Source organism: Mandrillus leucophaeus, unplaced genomic scaffold, assembly GCF_000951045.1.
Source record: "Mandrillus leucophaeus isolate KB7577 unplaced genomic scaffold, Mleu.le_1.0 Scaffold40, whole genome shotgun sequence".
Taxonomy (NCBI): Eukaryota; Metazoa; Chordata; class Mammalia; order Primates; family Cercopithecidae; genus Mandrillus; species Mandrillus leucophaeus.
In genome coordinates, this window is record NW_012104254.1 from 4154344 (window position 1) to 4176934 (window position 22591).

At 36.5% G+C, this 22591-nt stretch overlaps 1 protein-coding gene and 1 pseudogene across 8 annotated transcripts in view; one reads left to right on the plus strand and one right to left on the minus strand.

Annotated features, from left to right (window-relative positions):
• Positions 1–22591, plus strand: part of CHN1 (chimerin 1) — a 176239-nt gene that overhangs the window by 114037 nt on the left and 39611 nt on the right. For 4 of the 7 annotated variants that reach the window (XM_011991871.1, XM_011991874.1, XM_011991872.1 and 1 more), the window contains exon 1: positions 15518–16373. In XM_011991871.1, the coding sequence (XP_011847261.1) occupies positions 16122–16373 (252 nt within the window). In that variant the 5' untranslated portion in view covers positions 15518–16121. Of the gene's footprint in view, positions 1–15517; positions 16374–16860; positions 16946–22591 lie in introns of those variants that run through there. The other 3 variants (XM_011991870.1, XM_011991875.1, XM_011991873.1) reach the window with 2 other exon arrangements.
• Positions 12629–13232, minus strand: LOC105548044 (annotated as a pseudogene). The gene has a single exon (XR_001007332.1). The product of XR_001007332.1 is annotated as a deoxyuridine 5'-triphosphate nucleotidohydrolase, mitochondrial pseudogene (transcript).

The window sequence follows — 22591 nt, forward strand, 5'->3', positions numbered from 1 at the left end:
TGAGGCAGGAGAATGGCGTGAACCCGGGAGGCGGAGCTTGCAGTGAGCTGAGATCCGGCCACTGCACTCCAGCCTGGGCGACAGCACGAGACTCCGTCTCCAAAAAAAAAAAAAAAAAAAGAATGGTAGATACTGCCTAAATTCCCTTTTCCTTCTAATATTTTCTTGGAATTTATTGCAGAGGGTTTTTATTTATCCAAAATTTTCATGGCACTTTACATTATTCCTCCAGTAATAGTTGTTTTGGTCCTGCAGATTAGTTTAAACCACAATGATTCAACAACCTGTGGAATAGAAAACTACAGTTCATGAATCCTAAACATCCTCCTTATTTCAGGTGGCACATGTTCTCTCAGCAAAACAAATGTTTTCAATTCAGTGTCTCCTTTAGTCAGTTATGTTGCTAAGATACCTATGTTATCAAAATTTTCTCTCTAACATGTTTTTAGTTCATATTCTGCATATATTTTGACTGCCAAATGAAGAAACATTATTTAAAATACCATTCTTCTTAGCACCTCTGACCTGCCATTACTTTTTGAATAACCTAGATAAAAGACAAAAGGTTTATACATTTCTTTGTATTAAATCTATTCTGACCGCATAAGGGCAGGAGACTGAAATCATTCAGACAGGCACTCATCTATGAGTCTGAAGAATTCAGTGAGGCTTACGAATGTGCCATGAATTTTGCTCATTCTTTTAACATTTATTTAGCATCTACTTTGTCCCAAGTCTTGTGTTAGGCTATAAGACTGATGCTAATGATGATAACAATATCAACATCGCATCACCACATAGTCTTTGAGAGTTTTGAGAGCTCTCTGCATGCTGGGTACTAAAAATATATGCCTTATGTATATTCGATACATCCTACCTATATTATCTCATCTCATCCTTCCAGTCCCCATGAAGTATAGGTACTGTCTTCATTCCAGTTTTACAAATAAAGAAACTGAGACTTATCTAAGATCCCATAACTAGTAAATGCAGCTAAGATTTTTTTTACAGATAGTCTTTACTCAAGAGCCAAGCTTTTAACCACCTAACACTAAATTTTAAAAATTTTAAATTTTTAAATTTAAAACAATTTAATTTTTTAAATGCTTTATGGAAGGAGGGATTAGGCATATTGAGGAGGAGAGTTTATAAACTTCAGCTCCCTGTCTGTATTATTTCTGATAAAAGGATTGTATGAGATGGTCAAAAACTACCCTGTGGTTTGGACTTCAGAGTTCTTTAAAAACACATCCCTATTGGAAAAAGCGAGAAATCTGGGATGGAGAGAGGTGTAGAAGTCACCTGTGAGAGTGTCAGAAAGCCCGTGAGAGGAGGGAGCAGTTTGGAAGGAGGGCGTGGTCATAGATTTCATAGACAAATTCAACTTTTGTTAGAAAATGTGATTATGGGACTAAAATAGGGTGGGAAAATACATTATTCATGTAGCACTTATCTCAATTATAATTTATTTATTAAATATGTATTTAAAATTTGGTACTTGTAAAATAGTATACCACCCTAGTCTCCAGTATGAAGCTGTAGATTCATTAGTGCCTAGCATATAGTAGATACTCAGTAAAATGTATGTTGAGTGAAAACTATGAGCACTTAGTATTGTACATATATACTTTGAGCATTTCAGTAGTTTCATTTAATGAATTTGTGGGTTTTATAAAGTTTTTACACTTTGGCCACATGTCTAGCACCCAGAAATTTTTGTTTTTTTAGATTATATTCTTTTAAAGATAAAATGTGTCCTAATTATATAATTACTCACTGAATTAGCCAATCTGCAATCTCTGTTATAAATCTAAGACTTGTTTAATTGTTTTACCCATAAGATTGAAATGGCTTTCCACCTTGTAAATTATGTATGTCTATTTGGTGGATTTTAATGGAAAGCTTAATTAGCTATTTCTAAAACAGTTTAATTAGTTGCTCAAGAGACTACACTCTCATTTCATTGGTTTGGAGGTAGTTTTGTTTGTTTTTAATTTAAGGATCAGGAAAAGCCAGTGCAAAATTAACAGAAACAAAAAGACGTGCTACTCAATGACTCTCTTTGAAGCCCTGATACATTATCTGACAAAGAACTGCATGTATCTAAATGAGATCAACATATCACTTTACCCCCTATCCCCCACCATCAAAATAATGGAAAAGTTTTTTTTTAATTCTCAAGTGAATCACCGAGGCTGACTTTACTTCTCTATGTGTTGTAAACCAATTGTCAGGCTTAGAAGTGAATTAAGAGTGGTCATTCTAGTTGTGAACGTTTCTGTTTGCTGATGGTTCTGGGTCTTCGTGACAGCTGAGCCTTGCTTAGGGTTAAGAGTCAGCCTGTTAAGTGATTATATCCCTATGTCTCAGGCAAGCACAGTAGAGTAGAGAGAGGATAGGGTGTGAAGTGGAGAGAGGATAGGGTGTGAAGTCAGAAGGCCTGGTTTCCATCTTGGCTGCTTTGCTTACTGATTATCTGCCCTGAACAAATACCTTAACATCAGTAAATTTCCTTTTTGAAAAACAAGAATAGGAAGTTACAATGAAATAGTGTATATGACAGATCACTTTGTGGAATGGAAAGCTCTTTCTAAGTGCTACCGATTTGGGGGCAGTGTAAGTGTGCCTGGATTACTTTTTAGCCAGGTTGGCAGAAGACTACAGTAATTAAAATTATTGTGAAGTAGAATTAGTACCAGATTATTAAACCAGTTACCTCACAGATTATTTCTTGATATGCCACATGGTTATAGAATCAGGCCTAGGCCTCGATGAGGTTTTCTAAGGCCTCCTTCGGGCACCCAAGCCTGTTCTCCTGAAACTGTGTTTTTCCTGCTAGTTGGCAGGGATATGCTAAACCTAAAGGTAAATATGGCATATCTTCCTAGAGCATTAATTTTACTCAATAGTAATGGACTGAAAATATTTTTATATTAAACAAGCCTAGGTACATTCTGAGATAACATTTGACCTTATCAACCTAAAATCTTCAATTGCTGTCTCACTTTAACCTTTTTTTTTTTTTTTTTTTTTTTCCGGTGGAGGAGGAAATCAGCATAGTAGATTCTTCTCAGTCCATTAAAATGTCACTGAAAGATATTAAATCATCCTTTAATCTTTCTTCTTCCTCACAAGTGCCACTTGTTGCAGTCTGACTTTCTGTGTCTTCCTTCTAACATACTGACCACATGTGGACCTTGTCCAGATGCCTCAAATCACTCTTTTTTTTTTTTTTTTTTTTTTTTCCTGAGACAGAATCTCATAGTATTGCCCAGGCTGGAGTGCAGTGGCATAATCTTGGCTCACTGCAACCTCCACCTCCTGGGTTCAGGCGATTCTCCTGCCTCAGTCTCCCGAGTAGCTGGGATTACAGGCACCTACCACCACGCCTGGCTTATTTTTTGTATTTTTTAGTAGAAATGGGGTTTCACTATGTTGGCCAGGCTGGTCTTGAACTCCTGACCCTGTGATCCGCCCATCTCGGCCTCCCAAAGTGCTGGGATTATAAGTGTGAGCCACCGCGCCCGGCCTCAAATCACTTTTAATATACCGAGTTCCATGTGAGACACAGTATGTATAAAAATAAGAACCTAATGACTATCTCTTATATGAAGAACATATAAGTTAGGGGTTGTTAAGTTCTCTATTAGTTTTATTAGGATCCTTTGAACCAACAGGAATTTCATAAGTGAAATGCTATGGACACGATATAAAAAGTTTGTTTTAGAAAATGCCCAAAAGCAAGCTACTTTTACTTTTCAAACATCATCATCTTATAAAATGTGAGTTGTATAGCAGAGTCATTACAAAGAAAATTGAATGTGTGGTGGTACAGTGGACAATTAACACATCTGTGAATTATGCCCATGCTTGTACTTCTTCCCAGGGTAAAGTTATGAAAGTTAAATCTTTTGTCTTCAGGCCACTGTTGCCATTTTCAAAATAAAAGCAAATTTTCAAAAGTATGTTTGAACATCACAAATCTGCCTCATACCATGAATCAATATATATCTCTATTGAGGCTTAAAGTGAATATTTTAAATAAATTACAATTGACATATTCTAATCAAACTGTAGTTTATTTTTGCCATATAAAGGAAATTAGCTTTTCTAACTGAAGTTTAAAGAAGTCTGTAACAGGCCCTTTTTAAAATAACCAAATCACTTAGGCTTCATCCTAGCCTAATCAACAGAAGTCACTAAAAGAATGAGAAAACTAAAAATATAACACTTAGCTTTTGTTTTGATATACTAGATTGCCTCCATTAAATTAGTCAGTATGGAATGTTCGCTGAGATGCAATAACTTGAAATAACCTCATATAGCAGTTTAAAATCGGAAAACACTCCTAATAATATCAATCTGATTCTGCCTTTTAGTTGTATTTTTATATGTACATTATATCCAAAAGCTTTTTGAAAAAGTGAAAATGTTTATGGTTAAAGAATTTTGCACTAGATTTAAAGTTCCTCATTGTTGACAAAGTGTTAGACCTTCTCTGATTTCACCTTCTCTATTGTTACAGAACAATAATAGTGTTTCTTTAAGTCTCACAGGTAATAGGTGTCAAAAATTGGACAAAAATTGACAAAAATAAAAATGTAATGACACATTTCCCCGAGTATCCCCTCAGATTCATGAGGGTTGGGGGGAGGATCAAGAAGACCTTCTCATGAAGCCCAGTTTCAGCTTTTCATTAGGAAGAGCCAAGGAAGAATGTTGTTATACAACCATCACTCCTGGTAACCAAACATTAGATAGTGTTAGATTAGAACGTTTTATTCTTATGTAATTTTGTTTATATTTACATACTGTTACATAATTCAGAATAAGGACATCTTCCATTTATTGTATAAGTTGTTACCAATACATCAGGACCACAATCTGCCACCCTCCAAGAATTTATAAGTGAAAAAATAAGACTGTATCTTATGAATTAACTTTAAGATCACCTAAGATATGTGAGCAATGATATGTAAAATCATAAAGAAATAATTAAAAGAGGAGACTAAAATAGGTAGAAGTTGATTATGCCCATTCAAGCACAGACCTAAAGTGAGGGGAGACCCATGAAATGGATGCTGAGTATTCTAGTCCATCAGCAAGGTCATCCTAATTGTAAAGGTTGTTCTAACTCTACATAGTAAGTGTTCAATTTATCTCACTCCACTTGCTCCAATTCCATTCCCACCAACTTCCTAATTATTTTTTGTTTGCAGTGTAGGTGTGCTACCAAAAAGAGCATGTTGGTCACTACTTTATGATATTAATAACTATATCTCATATTTTGTTATAAACTAGACGAATGCCATTTTGATTTACCTATGAGTTTCATGAGCTTGGTATTTTTAGTCTCCCCTTAAGAAATAGATATAATCTCCTTGTGCTGACAAACTCCATCTTTCTGAGCCTGTCTGATTGGGTACCAGCCAAAAGCCCATTGTAAATTTGCCAGAGCTACCTTCTGAAGATCCACTTGATCAAAGAGCCAGCAGGCATTTCTCTCATAGACATCCCCAGATCTTTCAGCACATACTTATGTACTAAATGAGTATGAACCTTTTCTTTTCTTTTGAATTTCTATTAAAAATATAGAGAAGACCATTGAGCTCATTTAGTCCCCAGGCCTGAGACTTAGAAAAGCTAAGTGGCTTGTCTAATAGCAGTAAGAACAAGGCTTGGAAGCCAGGCTGTGTGCTATTCCACCCCCTCCTCCTTGGGCATAATGTTCTTCATGTAGTGTGAAAAAGTTCCCTTCACAGCTCAGCTGGTGCTTGGAGAATTTCTCATATTTCTGTTGTTTCTTGAAAGAAGAATGCAAGGGCTATCCTTTTTTGTTTGCATTGTTTTCAAATGTCTTATGTTTAAATCTTATTGCATGTGAATCGGTCAGGGAGCATGTGAATCGGTCACAGAGTATACAACATTTGGTAGTGGCAGTGTTAGTATAGTGTGATTTAAATTCATTATATATGGAGATGAATGCACTGGTGTGCCTTATTGTTATCTGTTTAGATGGATACTATATTAATGCTAGAGGAGCTATATAATGAAAACTGAGTTAGGAATTATGATGTGATTGCTGCCAGTAGCATAAAAATTGAGTCCTAGCGTAATGTTAAGAGTTTTCTGTGTAACATAAACATTTATTTATCCCAACATAATTTAAGGAATTTATAGAGTTCTGATACAGAAGTCTTTAATGTTTGACTTAAAATACATTTGAAATTTTTGCTTGATTGTTGAATCTGGTAGTTACTATAAATTCAAATATAGCAGTAGTAAAAGGCCTAGTGATCTGAAAGGCACTAGAATATAAATGCTCCAGAAATTTATTCAAATGGCAGCCTTTCAAAAATGGCATGTTAACAATAGATAATATGAGAGGCAGGATAGTCTAGAGGAGGGAGACAATTTGATATCAAATAGACATGGGTTCAAGTCTTACTTTCACCATGTAATAGTTAGGTGACCTTCAGCAAGATACTTAATTTATCTGAACTTTTGTTTCTTCATCTACAATAGTGTTTCTTTAAGTCTTTAAAGTATACAATTCTTAAAAGTCTCTAAGTCTAAGTATACAATTCTCATCTATAAAAAGAGAATTGTAATAACTACCTTACTGGTTGTTTTGACAACTAAACTATATCATACATGTAAAGCATTTACTAGTACAGTGCTGTGCAACTGTCAGTTAATTAATGGAAGCTGACATGTTGTTAAGTACCTTGGAATATATTTCACTCTTGACTCTAATGGAGAAAAAATAGGTTACAAATTATAATTCAGGGGATGAAGGTAGGAATAATCTGTGTATCTAAAGTGAGTTGAATTTGCTTGAATCCATAAATGTTTATATTATAACTTGATATTGGAGGTTTCAGGAAAGCTGTGTTTGTGCTTCAATTTTAACATTTTATAGAAATTGCAGGATTTCGCTAAACCTGAACCAGAAACTCATATTACCCAAGAGTTAATCCAGTTACTCAGCACCTTCCGAGTCATAAGGGTCATGCCAGCTAGAACATTCCTTTGTGGTGCTTTTTGGATGGATTGTTGACTTAGCTTTGATAACTGGAGCATTGTGCTAATGATTCTATGGTATCACCTTGATGTTACAAAGGAGGTGGCTGTTTGTGTTACATGAGGTCCTTCCAGTGTCCTAGAGAACATTCTTACTATAAATAAGTACTGACATTCAATAGTTGGAGAATTATCTCTTTGGCTTAAGTCTCGATTCCACATTAAAAACTAGATATTTGTGGAAAAGAGAGTATAATCGGTCATTTGTAGTTTAGTGTGAATTGATAAGACCCTTTCCTATAAGCAGGATTTGAAGGGATTACTGAGTTTGAGAATGGATGTTCTTTTCATTATAAAATTGCCAGAAATAAGGTAAGGTAAAAATTTCAGAACAGTGATGCTTATAATGTGATAATGTGTCCCTAAACTATTGGTTATAATTTGACCTGAGCTCACATTGCATAGAGCAATGACCGTAGGTCTTTAATCCATATCATAGTCACAAATTATGCTAACTCTTATCTTGGAAGTGTAGGTCCTTTGACACAAGGGAAGGGAGGCAAACTTCCATTTATTGATTTACTTTCTGTGCCAGAAATAATGCAAAAATGCTTCCCACATAGTATCTCATTTGATTCTTAATAATTCTATACCATAAGTATTTTCAATTCATTTTACATATAAAGAAACAAAGACAGAAATAAATCAGTTACTTGACCAAGGAGGTGCCACAGTGAGTAAATGACAGAGTTAAGGTTAGCGCTTTTGTCTGGCCCCAGAGCCCTTGAGTTTCCTATTTTACCACACTTGGTGAAAATGAGAGGCTAGCTCAATGCAAATCCAGTATTTGTGGATTTTTGTTTATTGGACAAACAACAGGGTAGTAAGATCAGTGGGAATTTATTTGAAAAACCGTGAATGTGTTCCTTTTCAAGGTCACCTATTTCACCTTCTATTTCTTATTCCTCACACTGCTCCTCTACCCCACCCCTTACCTTTTTTTTTTTTCTTTTCAGTGACATAGGCAATGTACATTGTGGCTTAAAATGCATGTCTCTTCACAAACAGGTGAAAAGTGGTTCTCAGGTTGGCACTGAGTAAAATTGATCATTGTAATTATAATCACAAAACAGTATTAAAATGAGAAAAATAGAATATAGTATATTAAACACTTTCTTGTAAAATGCAAAGATCTGCTATGAAAATTTGATCATATTTTTTGAAGTATTAACAGTACTTTAAATTTTTATTTGTTTTTTTACTCAGCTTTGATTGTAGATACAGGGTGTACATGTGCAGGTTTGTGACATGGGTATATTGCACTCAGGCAGTGAACGTAGTACCCAACAGGTAGTTTTTAGATGCATCCCACTCTCCGCCTTCTAGTAGTTCACAGTAGCTATTGTTCCCAAGTTTATGTTCGTGCATGCTCAGCACTTAACTCCTGCATGTAAGTGAGAACATGCATTATTTGGTTTTCTGTTCCTTCATTCATCTGTTTAGGATTATGGCCTCCAGCTCTGTCCATGTTACTGCTAAGGACATGATTTTTTTTTAAATGGCTGCATAGTATTCCATAGTGTGTATGTACCACATTTTCTTTATCCAGTCTACCCCGATGGGCACCTGGGTTGATTCCATCTCTTTGCTATTGTGAATAGTGTTGTGATGAACATGCAAGTGCATGTGTCTTTTTGGTATAATGATCTATTTTCCTTTGGGTATATGCCTAGCAGTGGGATTGCTGGGTCAAACAGTAGTTCTGTTTTAAATTATCTGGGAAATCCCCAAACTACTTTCCACAGTGGCTGAACTAATTTACATTCCCACCAACATTGTGTAAGTGTTCTCTTTTCTCCACAGCCTCGCCAGCATCTGTTGTTTTCTGACTTTTTTAGTAATAGCATTTCTGACTGGTGTGAGATGGTATCTCACTGTGGTTTTCATTTGCATTTCTCTGATGATTAGTGATGATGAACATTTTTTCATATGTTTGTCAGCCATTTATATGTCTTCCTTTGAGAAGTGTGCATGTCCTTTGCCGTTTTTTTATTGGGGTTGTTTTTTGCTTGTTGATTTGTTTAAATTTGTTATAGATTGTTACAGACTTTGGTTATTCGCCCTTTGCCAGATGCATAGTTTGAAATATTTTCTCCCGTTCTGTAGGTTGTCTGTTTACTCTATTGATAGTTTCTTTTGCTGTGCACAAGCTCTTCAGTTGAATTAGGCCCACTTATCAATTTTTGTTTTGTTGCAGTTGCTTTTAGGAATTACACAAAAATTATTTCCCAAAGTTGATATGAAGAAGGGTATTTCCTAGGTTCTCCTCTAGGATTTTTATAGTTTGAAGTCTTTAAATCTTTAATCCATGTTGAGTTAAGTTTTGTATATGGTGAAAGGTAAGGATCCAATTTTCATTCTTCTGCATATGACTAGCCAGTTATCCCAGCACCATTTATTGAATCCTTTTCTCGTTGCTTGTTTCTTAGGGAGTCCTTTCTTCATTGCTTATTTTTGTCAGCCTTGTGGAAGATCAGATTGTTTTAAGTGTGAGGCTTTATTTCTTGGTATTCTGTTCTCTTCCATTGCTGTCTTGGTTACTATAGCCTTATAACTTAGTTTGAAGTCAGATAGTGTGATACCTTCAACTTTGTTCTTTTTGCTTAGGATTGCTTTGCGTAGCCAGGCTCTTTTTTGGTTCCATATGAATTTTAGAATAGGTTTTTCTAATTCTGTGAAGAATGATGTTGGTAATTTGACAGGAATGGTGTTGAATCTATAAATTGCTTTGGGCATTATGGCCATTTTTATGAATTGATTCTTCCAATCTATGAGCATGGAATGTTTTTCCATTTATTTGTGTCATCTTTGATTTCTTTCAGCAATGTTTTGTAGATCTCCTTGTAGAGATCTTTCACCTCCTTGGTTAGCCGTATCCCCAGGTATTTTATTTTCTTTGTGACTATTTTAAATGGGATTATGTTTTCGTTATTGGTTTTGTTTTGTGTGTGTGTGGTTTTTTTTTTTTTTTTTTTTTTTTGCAGACAGAATCTCTGTTGCCCAAGCCAGAGTCCTGCGGTGCAATCTTGGCTTACTGCAACCACCGCCTCCCAGGTTCAAGTGATTATCCTGCCTCAGCCTCCCAAGTAGCTGAGCTTACAGGTGCCCGCCACCACGCCCAGCTAATTTTTGTATTTTTTTTTTTTTAGTAGAGAAAAAAGCGGGGTTTCATCATGTTGGTCAGGCTGATCTCAAACTCCTGACCTCAAGTGATCCTCACACCTCAGCCTTCCAAAGTGCAGGTGTGAGCGACTGTGCCCAGATGGGATTGTGTTCTTGATTTGACTCTCAGCATGGACATTATTCCTGTATAGAAATGCTACTGATTTTTGTGCATTGATTTTGTAAACTGAAACCTTCCTAAAATCATTTATCAGTTCTGGTAGCCTTTTGCCAGAGTCTAATTTAAGGTTTCCTTTAGTATAGAATCATATCGTCAATGAAGAAATAGTTTGACTTCTTCTTTTCCTATTTGGATGCCTTTTCTTTCTTTCTCTTGCCTGATTGTTCTGACTAGGACTTCCTCCTTGCCATTTTTATAGTCCTCCTCTCTATATTGCAGATGGTATGGACAAAGGTAGAAACAGAGGATTGTGGAATTCACCCGTTCTCCATCCCATTTTCCAGGCCTCATTCAGATGAACCTACAGAATTGATATCTGTGTCAAGGATGGGCAGGATCACTGGTTGCAATGGCTGACGCCTATAATCCCAGCACTTTGGGAGGCTGAGGCTAATGAATCATTTGAGCCCAGGAGTTCCAGACCAGCCTGGGCAACATGGGAAAACTCCATCTTTAGAAACAAAAAATACAAGAATTATCTGGGTGTAGTGGCATGTGCCTCTAGTCCCTGCTACTCGGGAGGCTGAGGTGGGAGGATCAATGGAGCCCGGGAGGTTGAGGCTGCAGTGATCTGTAGTCACACCACTGCACTCCAGTCTGGGCAACAGAGTGAGACCTTGTCTCAAAAAAAAAGGATGGGCAGGATCAGGTCTGACAACAGGTCAAAGATTCCCAGTCAAAATAACAAGCTAGATACTGTTAATGTTTCTATCAAGAATGACCTTGTGAGATATGTGCCCAACCAGTTTAGGCTCCCACCCAGTTAAACCATTTCTTCTGTTTTGTAGAGCCAGAATATGAGAGGTGCTATATGCCTAACACCTTATGTTATATACTACTCTCATAAGGTAGCAGAAAGAGCTGTTAGGCTTTGAAGACAAAAGATGGGGATTCTGAGCTCAGACCTCCACATCCTGACTGTGTGACCTTGAGCAACTCACTCTGTGAGCCCCAGTTTCCTCATCTCTAAAGTGACCATTATGCAACATACTTCCCAGGATGGCTGTAGGAACAATAGATAAGACAGTCTTGGGAAGCATCAAGCAGTGTTCCTGGATCCTTAACAATACTGAGTTTCTTGCCGCTTTCCACTTCCCTCCTAACCCTGCTTCCTCAGCTGGCATACATGTCATTATATGCCTTTTAAAAATTAGGATTAGATCCAGAGTATGAGTAACTGGGTAGGGACAAAACACAATGGGAAGGGCAGCGTTTCCAGGCATGCTTATGTGGTATAGACCTAAAGCAGATTACAGACTCCTTGAGGGCAGGCACCTGTGTCCTATACTTACACTATATACCTACAGCTAACATTGGGCTCAGCAACCCTGTAATCCTATCATTTATTGGGTACTTACTCCCTGCAGATAGTGGTTTTTGTTTTTGTTTTGTTTTTGGGTCATTTCTTTAAACTTCCCAGTAACCTGTGAGACAGGTATTATTATTCATATTACGTAGATGAGGTAACCAAGAAACAAAGCAGAACTCCCAAGGTCAGTATTCAAACTTCAGTTTCTCTGACTTTAAATCATATTTTCTTCTTTATACCACACTGCCCCACAATAAAAATAACTGCCTTCATTTGGTTTTATTTTTTAACTAAATATATATTGAACCTTTGTGTAAGCTGTATGCTAGATTCAAGGTGTGTAGAAATATACATAAAGCCTAATTCTATATAAACAGCTACACAGATAACTGATATGAAGTAGAATGTGGTAGTCTCATAACTAATGAACCAGTGAAAGACTGTGAGGTTCGCAAGTGGATGAGATCACTTCTAATTGGTGTGGATTATCAAAGCCATCACATAGGAGGGGGTGTTTGAATTGCGCCTTGAAGTCTGCATTTCCTACTACATGCTAAACTTGAGATCATAAGATCTTGGTTACTACATTTTTCTTTTTTTTCTTTTTTTTTTTTTTTTGAGTTAAATACAGGTTTTTTTTTTTTTAATCTGACATTTGATTTTAAGAAGACACTTTACATCAGGTCACCACAAAGCAGATTTACATACAACCATCAATTGCAGAAAAACAAAGTTTCTTTTTGATTCAAACACAAAAAGCTTTGTGTTTTATTTTTTTATGATCTCTTCCTTGACCATAAAAAAAAAAAAAAAGTAAAAAATGCAGTACTTTTCGAAGGCGAAGCTAGTAAGTTTACAGAAGTGCAAAACACCAAAACACTTTAAGCAAAAACTTTTTTTTTAAGAAAAAGGTATGACTTCTCGTTTTCTGTTCATGGCATAAATTTTAATTCTTTCCGGTGGAACCAAAACCACCTGAACCCCTTTCGGTGTCATCCAAAGCTTGAACAACTTCTATTTCTGGATAAAAAATCCGTTCGCAAATGAGCTGTGCAATTCGATCACCCTTTTTGACTTCAAACTTTTCTTTGCCAAAATTAAACAGTACAACACCAACATTTCCTCTATAATCTTCATTTATGACACCAGCTCCTACATCAATAAAGTGTTTTGCAGCCAAGCCTGACTGTGGAGCTACTCTTCCATAACACCCAGAAGGGAGCGCTATCTGAATGTCCGTTTTCACAAGAGCTTTCTCCATAGGTGGTATTGTGTAATCATAGGCACTGTACAGGTCGTAGCCCGCGGCCCGCGCAGAGCCCGGGGTGGGGGCCGTGGCGTGCTCGGAAAGCCGGGCAAAGCGGAGCTGCATGCCGCCCTCCTCTGCAGGCCGGGGCCGCTTACTGGGTGAAATGGCGGGTGTCTCTTCAGAGCAGGGCATGGCAAAGCCAGAGGGCGAGAGAGGAGAGCGCCCAAGGAACAAGAGAGCGCACGATGAGTTCGGTTACTACATTTTTCTTACCATCCTTTGATAATTACCGCTAGTCTGTCTTACCGTCTATTGCAACTCCTCAAAATTGAAAGAACGTAACTAGAGAAACCACCTTGAATAGAATCAGAGAGAAGACTCCATGGTTTCCTCCCATTTTCTCATCTGGGTGAATATAGCATAGTATTTATGAGCCCAAGCCCACCACATACTAGCTGTGCAACTTTGGGAAGTAAACTGTAGGTCTCAGCTCTTTCAACTGTAAAATTAAGATAATTTATGCCTCATAGGGTGTATCTGTGGATTCAGTGGGATTCTATATATAAATTGCTTAGTTGGGTATCTGGAATATATGTGCTCAATAACTAATAAGTGATAACCATAATTAATAGATTCTATAAGTAGATGGAAATGTACTAGATAATGTAAGCATGAGTGATACACATTTGTCTAGAATGTCAGACTATTGATTATATTGGTTCTGAATTTTAGAGTTAGCAATTTTTGTTATTTACAAGTTCTTCACCAAAATTAATGCAGAAGTGCTGTTACTGCCTTGTTGAAGGCATAATAGTGACCAAACCCTTAGCCATTTGAGAGTAGCCAATGCTGTTTTCATCCTGAGCTATTGTTTTCTATCTCCTTACTGCCCTAGGTAGCTGTTCAGATTGCAGTTAATCCAGTATTTCTTGACTAAATAGAACATTACTCAGGAAATACAGTACAATCTGTGGAGTCTACAGTAGACCTTACCTCTGAATGACAAAACGTTTACTTTTACCTAGCTCTAAATTTTCTGGGTAACTATCATGAATATTTTTATGCTTGGTTGAATTTAGTAACTCTAGCTGAAGAACCAGGAATGATCTATAAAATAGGATGTTGATCAAAAATACTCAGAAAAAAGATGCTACTTTGGTTACATGTGTGATTGTTTTAACTTAGTAACTTGATATCAAACATTGTTGAAGAAAAAATTTACTGTTCAACTTGCCTTTGGAGCTATTTTTTCTGGTTCCTACTGAGAACTAGTTAAACTTCACTTTAGGCTGTACATGTCTAGAGTCGGTTGGCCTTTATATTTTTAGTCATCATAATAGGTCCAATCTGAAAAGCAGTTTAGGCTAGGGAAGGAGACTTTTTCCATTGCATTTCTTCTTGCAATGGGAGCATTTTATGTCTCATATATATTATCTAAGTATACAAACTTGTGAAATTGAAACTCCTATGTAAATACATTTTGCCTTTTATTTACTTAGACATAATTTTAGAAGAATAAAAGGGACTAAAGACTCAATCAAGTAAACAAAAATAATTTGAGGATGTTTAGAAAATCAATCATTTGTTATTTTCAATGTCTAGCATATCTTAAGAACCACTTCATGCCCTAATTAAACTAGAATATGCACTGGGCACATACCCCCTGTAGATTATGAAATCTGAGATTAAAGTGTTTACACTATAAATATACTGAATCCATTTAAATGTATAGAGAATTTTAGATGCTTTAAATACAGTGTAACATTGGCATGATTATTGGTTTAACTTTATTATTATAGCATGAGAAATAGATAATGGGAGGTAGTTAGGGAACCAAAATGGGAAATTTAAGCATCCTGTAGCACCTTAGTGAAAAAATGTGGGTATTGCTCCTAAATCAAGTTGTGCTAAGTCTCTCACCTAGCCACCCTGTTGCTACACCAGCAAACAAAATATATCTGAGTCCTATAAGTAGTTACACTACAACTGGGACCTGTGCAAATAAGGAATTTTTCCCAACTGGCTTCCACTATGACCTGGCCTCAAGCTCTCTGAATAAAAAAAAAATGTTGAGACTAGAGAATTAAAATAATGGTTTCGTCTATGTAAGTATAGCCCACAACAAAACTACTCGTAATACAGACAAAACTGACCACTCCAAGCTATTAGCAATGTGATATGCACGCTCCTTGTTCTGCATGAAAATAGTACGATACCTAAACTTATTTTATTTTTCATCAAAATATTCACCAGTTTTTCCGCATCTTTAATAAACTTGGGTTTTGGTTAGCTAACCTCAGTCCATAATGAGCAAAGGATACAGATTAGCCTTTCATAATTTACGTGGCAGTGGTGCATTATTTCTAAAACCTAGTGCTGTATGTATGTTAATTTTCCTCTGCTTTTAATAGGTTAAAAAAATTCCATTTTGCAGTAATGCATGACTCATTCATTTCTCATTACCTTCCCACTGATTTTTTTTTTTTTTTTTTCTTTTTTTTGCCTTGAGCCAGCAAGAAACTCTTACATGAGAGGAAAGAGAAACAGAGAGACAGAGTGAGTTGAGGAATACAGTACTTAAATACTGTTGCTTGATTTTCATTGGTTATCTCCTTTCTTACGGTGGCCAGTCTAATGCAGCCTTCCTTGTGAAATCCTTCCCTTCCCCCCACCTTCCCTGCTAGGGGCTTCACAGGGTGTCTGTTGCTAGAAACTGATTGCAGGCAGTATGTAGGCATCTTTCATTCAGAATGGACATTAATATCTTGAATAGAGAAGAAAGCTTTTAGAAATGTATCATTTGTCAAAATTGCATGCCTTTTAAAAAGCGATAGAGAGAGATGCTGAGTGTTTTGTATGTTAGCATCGACTCTTTTTATTTCTGTTCATACTCAAGTTTTTAGAAGCTAGAATATAGATCCCTTTAAGAAAAAAAGGAAGAAAGAAGAATTTGCTGGTTAGTCGACCTCTGTTTAAGAAGTGCTTCATCCTCCTCCTCCACCTCTCCGTGGTGTTTCTCTGCAGCTCTCTGTAGGTTAGGGTTCCGTGCTGCCTGGCAGAATGCTCATGTGTTAGCTGAATAGATTTCATCAACAGACATAGACCACTATAGGTTTTCTTTCCCTGTGAATTCCAAAATGCCATCCAAAGAGTCTTGGTCGGGGAGGAAAACTAATAGGGCTGCAGTTCACAAATCAAAACAAGAGGGCCGTCAGCAAGATTTATTGATAGCAGCCTTGGGAATGAAACTGGGTTCTCCAAAGTCGTCTGTGACAATCTGGCAACCTCTGAAACTCTTTGCTTATTCGCAGTTGACATCACTTGTTAGAAGAGCAACTCTGAAAGAAAACGAGCAAATTCCAAAATATGAAAAGATTCACAATTTCAAGGTAAGAATATTTGCTTTTAGTCTTTTAAGAAATACACATTACTTGAAATATATAATATTAAAGGAATATCTTCTTATGTCTTTTTAAAACTAGGATGACTTGACTAAAATGTTCTTGCTATTTAAGGACTGAGATATTTTCAGCCTGATTTTACTTAAGGAATAGCTGAATAAAGCTAATAGAAATCCAGCCCCGTTTTTCTCTAATGCTGTTTAATACTGTTTTATCAATGTGTACTCACTGGTAAAAGTCTTGCCTGATATTTAAAAGGTCTCAGTTAATGATGATTTTGGCATTGTTTTTATTTGTGATACAAATGTGTCTGAATACCTCTGTTGGAGATTTTATGAGAGGATTAGATCTTATCTGTGTTTCTGGTAAAGAGCTTTGGATATAAGAGGCATGTGCTATTGCATCTGGATTGAGCAGATGGTTTGCATTTCTCATAGTTTCTGTCTTTTCTCCCCTGTTAATGAATTGACCATGATGAAAGGAGGATGGCTACCATGGGACTGTTGATGCTGCTGACACTAGCAGCTTCTCTTCACTTTTTGAGTATTTGCTTTCACCATGTATGCGTGTGTATGTGTAGTTTTTAATTATTGTGTTAATGTGGTTTATCAATTGTACTTGAATTTTCTTTCAAGGTGATATGTGTGTTGATTCGAGCTGTATGTAGATCTTGTCTGTATTTATAGCATGATATAAGGCCTTGAATTTCTGTCCTTTGCAATCTAATTCAGAGATTAAACAACGTGAGGTCGTGCATAAGGAGACCCAGTTACATTTAATAGATAGATGCACTGGCATTTCTACAGTAACTTCCCAATAGTTAGACAACTTTATGATGCGGTTCTTGAGACATGAATGTTCTTAGTTTAGGCAAAATATCATTAGGTTTTATTTTAGAAAGGGAATAATTTGGCTTCAAAATGTGATAAAGCTGGAAATCGTGATCTTTCATTTATTTATTAATTTATTCAACATTTACTCAGCACCTATAATGCACCAGGCTCTGAACTAGATAATTTCATTCCACATTTACAATTTATTCTGATTTTTAACACCAGTATTTATTTTACTCAATTGCTAAGTACCAGCACCCCCCCACCCACCCACCCATATGCTCTGCATTTTCCATAGTGAGGAATAGCTTTTTGTGCTCTTCAGATCATTTTGGGATAAAGGAGAAATTACTTAATAATGTTTCTTAAATATGTGGGCTATGTAAAAATTGCTAATATTTTAAAATAAATAACATTTTCTTCTTCTTTAAACATATTAAGGACCTTACCTTTCAACCAATATCTTCATTTAAAATGAAAAAGAGGCAACTTAGTAAATTAAAACCGGATAGAAAACAGATATCATATGTGTCTCTAGCTTTCACTACATCTTTCATTTAGGAACCTAACCAATACATGCAGGCTTCTAGGCCTAAGTTTCTTCTTGCATGATATACAACCTGGTCTGACAGGATTTTTATCAGGAAAATGACCCCAAATAAATCCTTTTGCCAGTATGAAGTTATGTCACAAAAGAAGTCTTTAGGTTACTAATAAAGAAGAAATTATAGGTACACTGTTTAGAAATGGCTGAGATCTTAAATATATCTCCAAAGATGTACTCTGATTTGTTCAGCAAAAACCTACTAAGAATGCCATTTGAGTACTAAGTCAAGTTCCTTATACATACTTTTTATCAATATTGATTAAGAGCAACTAGGAGGTCTATTCAAGAATTTGCATAAACAAACTCTTTTTGTGGTTGTATCTTCCAGTTGTTTCTCAATTTTAACACATGACTTTAATGAATAAATTCTGTATAGCCGGAAAGTTCTGACCCTGCAATCAATTGTGACTCTTAACCTTGGTATCTAAACTGCTTTAAAGATACTTGTGTGTTTTTTTAAGCCTTAAAAAATAGAAAGCTTCTTCATTCTCTGGAGCTGAAAAATAATGAAAACCAGCTTGGACTTTTTAAAAAAGAGTATGCTCAAGAAAGAGCTCATTTTAGACAATAAGTTGCATTACATATTATTTAGAGCTGCTAATAAGGTCAGGAATCTCAGAATTGACTCTTTGCGTTGAATTTACTCTGTGATTTAAAAATTGTTTCTGTGGGGTGGCATTATAAAAAAAAAAAAAAGAAAGAAGGGAAGAAAGTCATACTTGACTTCCAGGAACATCGCAGACTCTGTGGCAGGCGCAGTTCTCTCCCACACAGACGCTCGCTTAGAAGGTCACTGATCGTGATACACACATCTATATGTGTACAGTTCAGAAATTTATGTGGGGAAAAACCATAGCATTTCCATGATGATAATCATTCATGTGTCCTTGCTGTTAACTATTTTTCTATGGTGGTAAAAGTGTATTCTGTCACAAGCCCACTCACCAAACCCTCATTTCAAGGTAGTTTTCTTTTTTGCTTCTTGAACTGCCTTGTTATGTAATAGTGCTCTGTGGAGTCGAACAGCTGTCAAACCTTATTTCAGGGAGTGAAGCCAAGAATGCCTTCTACCTTTGGTGAAAGCACTCACCAAGGTGAAAGCCAAACAAACCAACTGGACCTAACCTCAGCCTACAGACAGGCGTTTGTTTTTCAGTTTTGGGGGTTTTTTTAGTAGAATAAAACAGGAAGGCTTCCATTTTGCTATGTTATGTAACACAGTCTTTTTTTTTTTTTTTTCTATTGTTACTTATAAGGATTTGAGAAACCTTCTATCACAAGAAGGATACTTATATCCCTTAGGGAGGTTATTTTACAGATAAATGCACCAAATCCTCTAAAAACTATTACACTATAAGTTATATACATCAATTAGAGAGAAAATAATTGTAATTGTCCCCTGGATCAACCTCTTAAGAACTATCTCATCCTAATACAACATACGACACACACACACACACACACAGAGAGAGAGAACAAAACAAAGCAACCTCTAACATTAAAAATAAAACTCAGGCACCCCTCCAGCAATGATTGTGCCCTGCATTCTGAGGCCTTCTGAGTAAAATGATAAAAGAAGTCCCAACCTTTGCCCTCAGGAGCTTGCTTATTGTATGCACCACCTTGGGCCGATTACTTAATATCTCTCTACATCGGAAAAATTGAGTTCCCTGTACATGTAGATACATGGTAGCCACTATTTTTGTTACTACGAATACCCCTAAGTGGTTTTTTTTTCCTGAATCCATACTGACATCTATTTATACTTAAGGGTTCATCTGAATCCTCTTCTTCCTGTCCAGTTGCAGAGATTATGATGTGATTGAAAACCTTAGCATGATTGTGGGGACTGTGTCTAGTTCTCAGGCAGAGTTAGATGTTGCATAAGAATAGCTACATTTGGCCAGGCGCAGTGGCTCATGCCTGTAATCCCAGCACTTTGGGAGGCCGAGGTGGGCAGATTGAAAGGTCAGGAGATTGAGAACATCTTGGCCAACATGGGGAAACCCCGTCTCTACTAAAAATACAAAATTAGCCGGGTGTGGTGGCATGCAACTGTAGTCCCAGCTTCTCTGGAGGCTGAGGCAGGAGAATCGCTTGAACCCAGGAGGCGGAGGTTGCAGTGAGCCAAGATCGCATCACTGCACTGGGCATCAAAAGCGAAACTCCATCTCAAAAATAAATAAAAGCTACATTTTTCATGCACTACAGAATACAGTGAAATCCTCTATATTTATTTTACTCTTTTCAAATTAAACTGTTAAATGTTTCATTTGGTTTGTTGCTTAATTCAGATAGCTCTGTAAAATAAAATCAAGAGCAGGCACAATACAATAACAACAGAAGCTAGGCTACTTAGGCAAATTAAGTAATTAAAAGAAAACAACATTAAGAATTATAGTGAGTAGATACTAAAAATATGAGTTTAATTTTTTTAAGGTAGTCTTGAATTAGTTGTCAATTTTCATTTCAGGTACTTGTATTCTTCATATAAATGAAAGATATGAGATATTATATATTATAAGATATTATATTAATAGATTTAATGTTGCCAAGATAACAGGCAAACAGTGAATCCTGAAATGTGAATTGATACTGCAATTAAAATAACACTGTCATGTGAACCTTATAATAGTTAATAAAATTACTGATTCAAGACCTACTAGGAAAAAGAGATCATACTGAACCCAGCAATCCTGGCCAACAGACTGGATGCTGTGCGGTCTGATGAACTGAAGGGCAGCAGTGGCCGGCACTCCTGCTGAGGGTAGTCCTTCCTTTCCTCCCAAGGACGTGGGCAAATCCAAGCCCCCTTTGGTCTTTATTTGATTCACATTTATAATAAAATAAATACAAAGTGAATGAACAAATAAAAATAATTTTAATATGAACTGTGAAGTTAAACCACATAGTCTAAGGGTTCTCTTACAGCTCTAAAATTCTCGGATTGAATTATTCCATTTCTCATTAAAATTTTATTGAAGTTCATATAGAGACAAATTTTCAATATGTTGATTTGAAAAGGAACTAAGAATATTTAAAACTGTTTATATTAACAGCAGTGAAATGTAATATTCAGAAACAGTACCTGTCACCTCTTTCATATTATCCCCACCAACTCTCACAACACCACGCCTTGCCTCCCTCCATTCTTCCTTGCCCTTTCCCCATGTCTGGTAAAATGCATGTAACTAACAGATGCTCAAGAAGCATTTGATAAATGACTAAATGAGTACACAGTGTGACATGGGAGGGACCTTGGTTGTTGTTACTTGAAAACCTCTTCTCATGACAGCAGGAAATTAAACACAAAAATAGATTGTTCTATTGATCTTAAGATCTATATTGTTATATTTTCTTTTAATCAGATTTATGTGAGTTTTAAAAATGAAATAAAACCCAAGATACCATCATGTTATCTGATATTTGACTAGAGAATCTATGTATTTTAAATGCTCAGGAATTTTAATAGTGTTTTGAATTAATGGTATTATAAATGAAGGTAAATGCAATATTACAAAATGGAAATGACAATCTAGAATGCTTCATTATGCTTCTGTGGATATGAACAAGGAGTGTCCAACATAAACATTTTAAAGGAATAATGTGAATTATTCCATGCATGCGCGCGTGCACACACAAACACACACTCACTCTCTTTCCCCAGTTCTTAATGTGGGCCACTTGCAAGAGAAGACAAAAATAGCGCAGATCAGTATGTAGTGTAGGTTCTGTCTGCCTAAGGCAATCGGACATGGAGAGGACTAATGACGAGAAACTAGGAAATTGGTCAGAATCATCTTTAAGGTCCCTGTATTTCTGTTGCTGCCTAGTATAGTACATATCTGATGCTGCGGAAGTCAAAAATGACAGCCACTGCTCCGCTTTCCGCTTCTGCCAATGCTGCTGGGTGAGGAGGACCACAGAACCTGTGCACTGCCCCTCAGCACTGCGGCCCTCTCGGCCTCACCCTGCCTGGCCTTCTTATGGTTTGTCATGCAGGCTGGGGAACTGGTATGACACCCCGAGTGCAAGTCATTCAGATCATTAAGGTTATCAGAAAGGTGTTACTACCTGCCACTAATAATCCGAAAAGAAACATTTCACAAAGTTCTTGTTGGTTTGCACATAGTTGCATATACTTCTTTGTAGCTGACTAAAGAATTTAAATTGCTATACTTAAGAGAAACCCATATTATTCTCACAGACCATGGCCCTTTATTCTGGAGATGTTTTATAATCTGTCTTTATTCCCCAAGTTCCAAATTTGGCATCTCTCTATTATACTGCCTCTCTATTATACTGCCCATTATACAACTTACTTAACAGTATGCTTTTAATCTCTTCCATTCAAGCTTTCTACTATATCTTTTTTTAATGTTTTAAATAAGGAAGACATGTTTCGGAAACACCTTCCTTTCTAGCCTCTTGTTCCATGTCCATGTGGGCCCTGAAGAGATTGGCTCTTTCAATATATGTATGAAAAGTTGCTGTTGAACATATTAACTCAATCTTTTCAAAGAAAAATCCCTTAACAGTGTTGAAACATCTTGCCCACAGTATTCTCTAACCTAAAACAAGACTCTCCAGGCTTTCCTAGCATGCATGTACTCCGTTTCCCCCTTGCTCATCCGTCAAGTATTTATCAAGCAGCTGTTGTGTGCAGACCACTCTGTTAGGAGGAGACACAGTAATATGCAATATATAGTCCTTGACTGCTGGATATATGCAAACTGACTGAAAAGAAAGCAAATGTCAATATAATG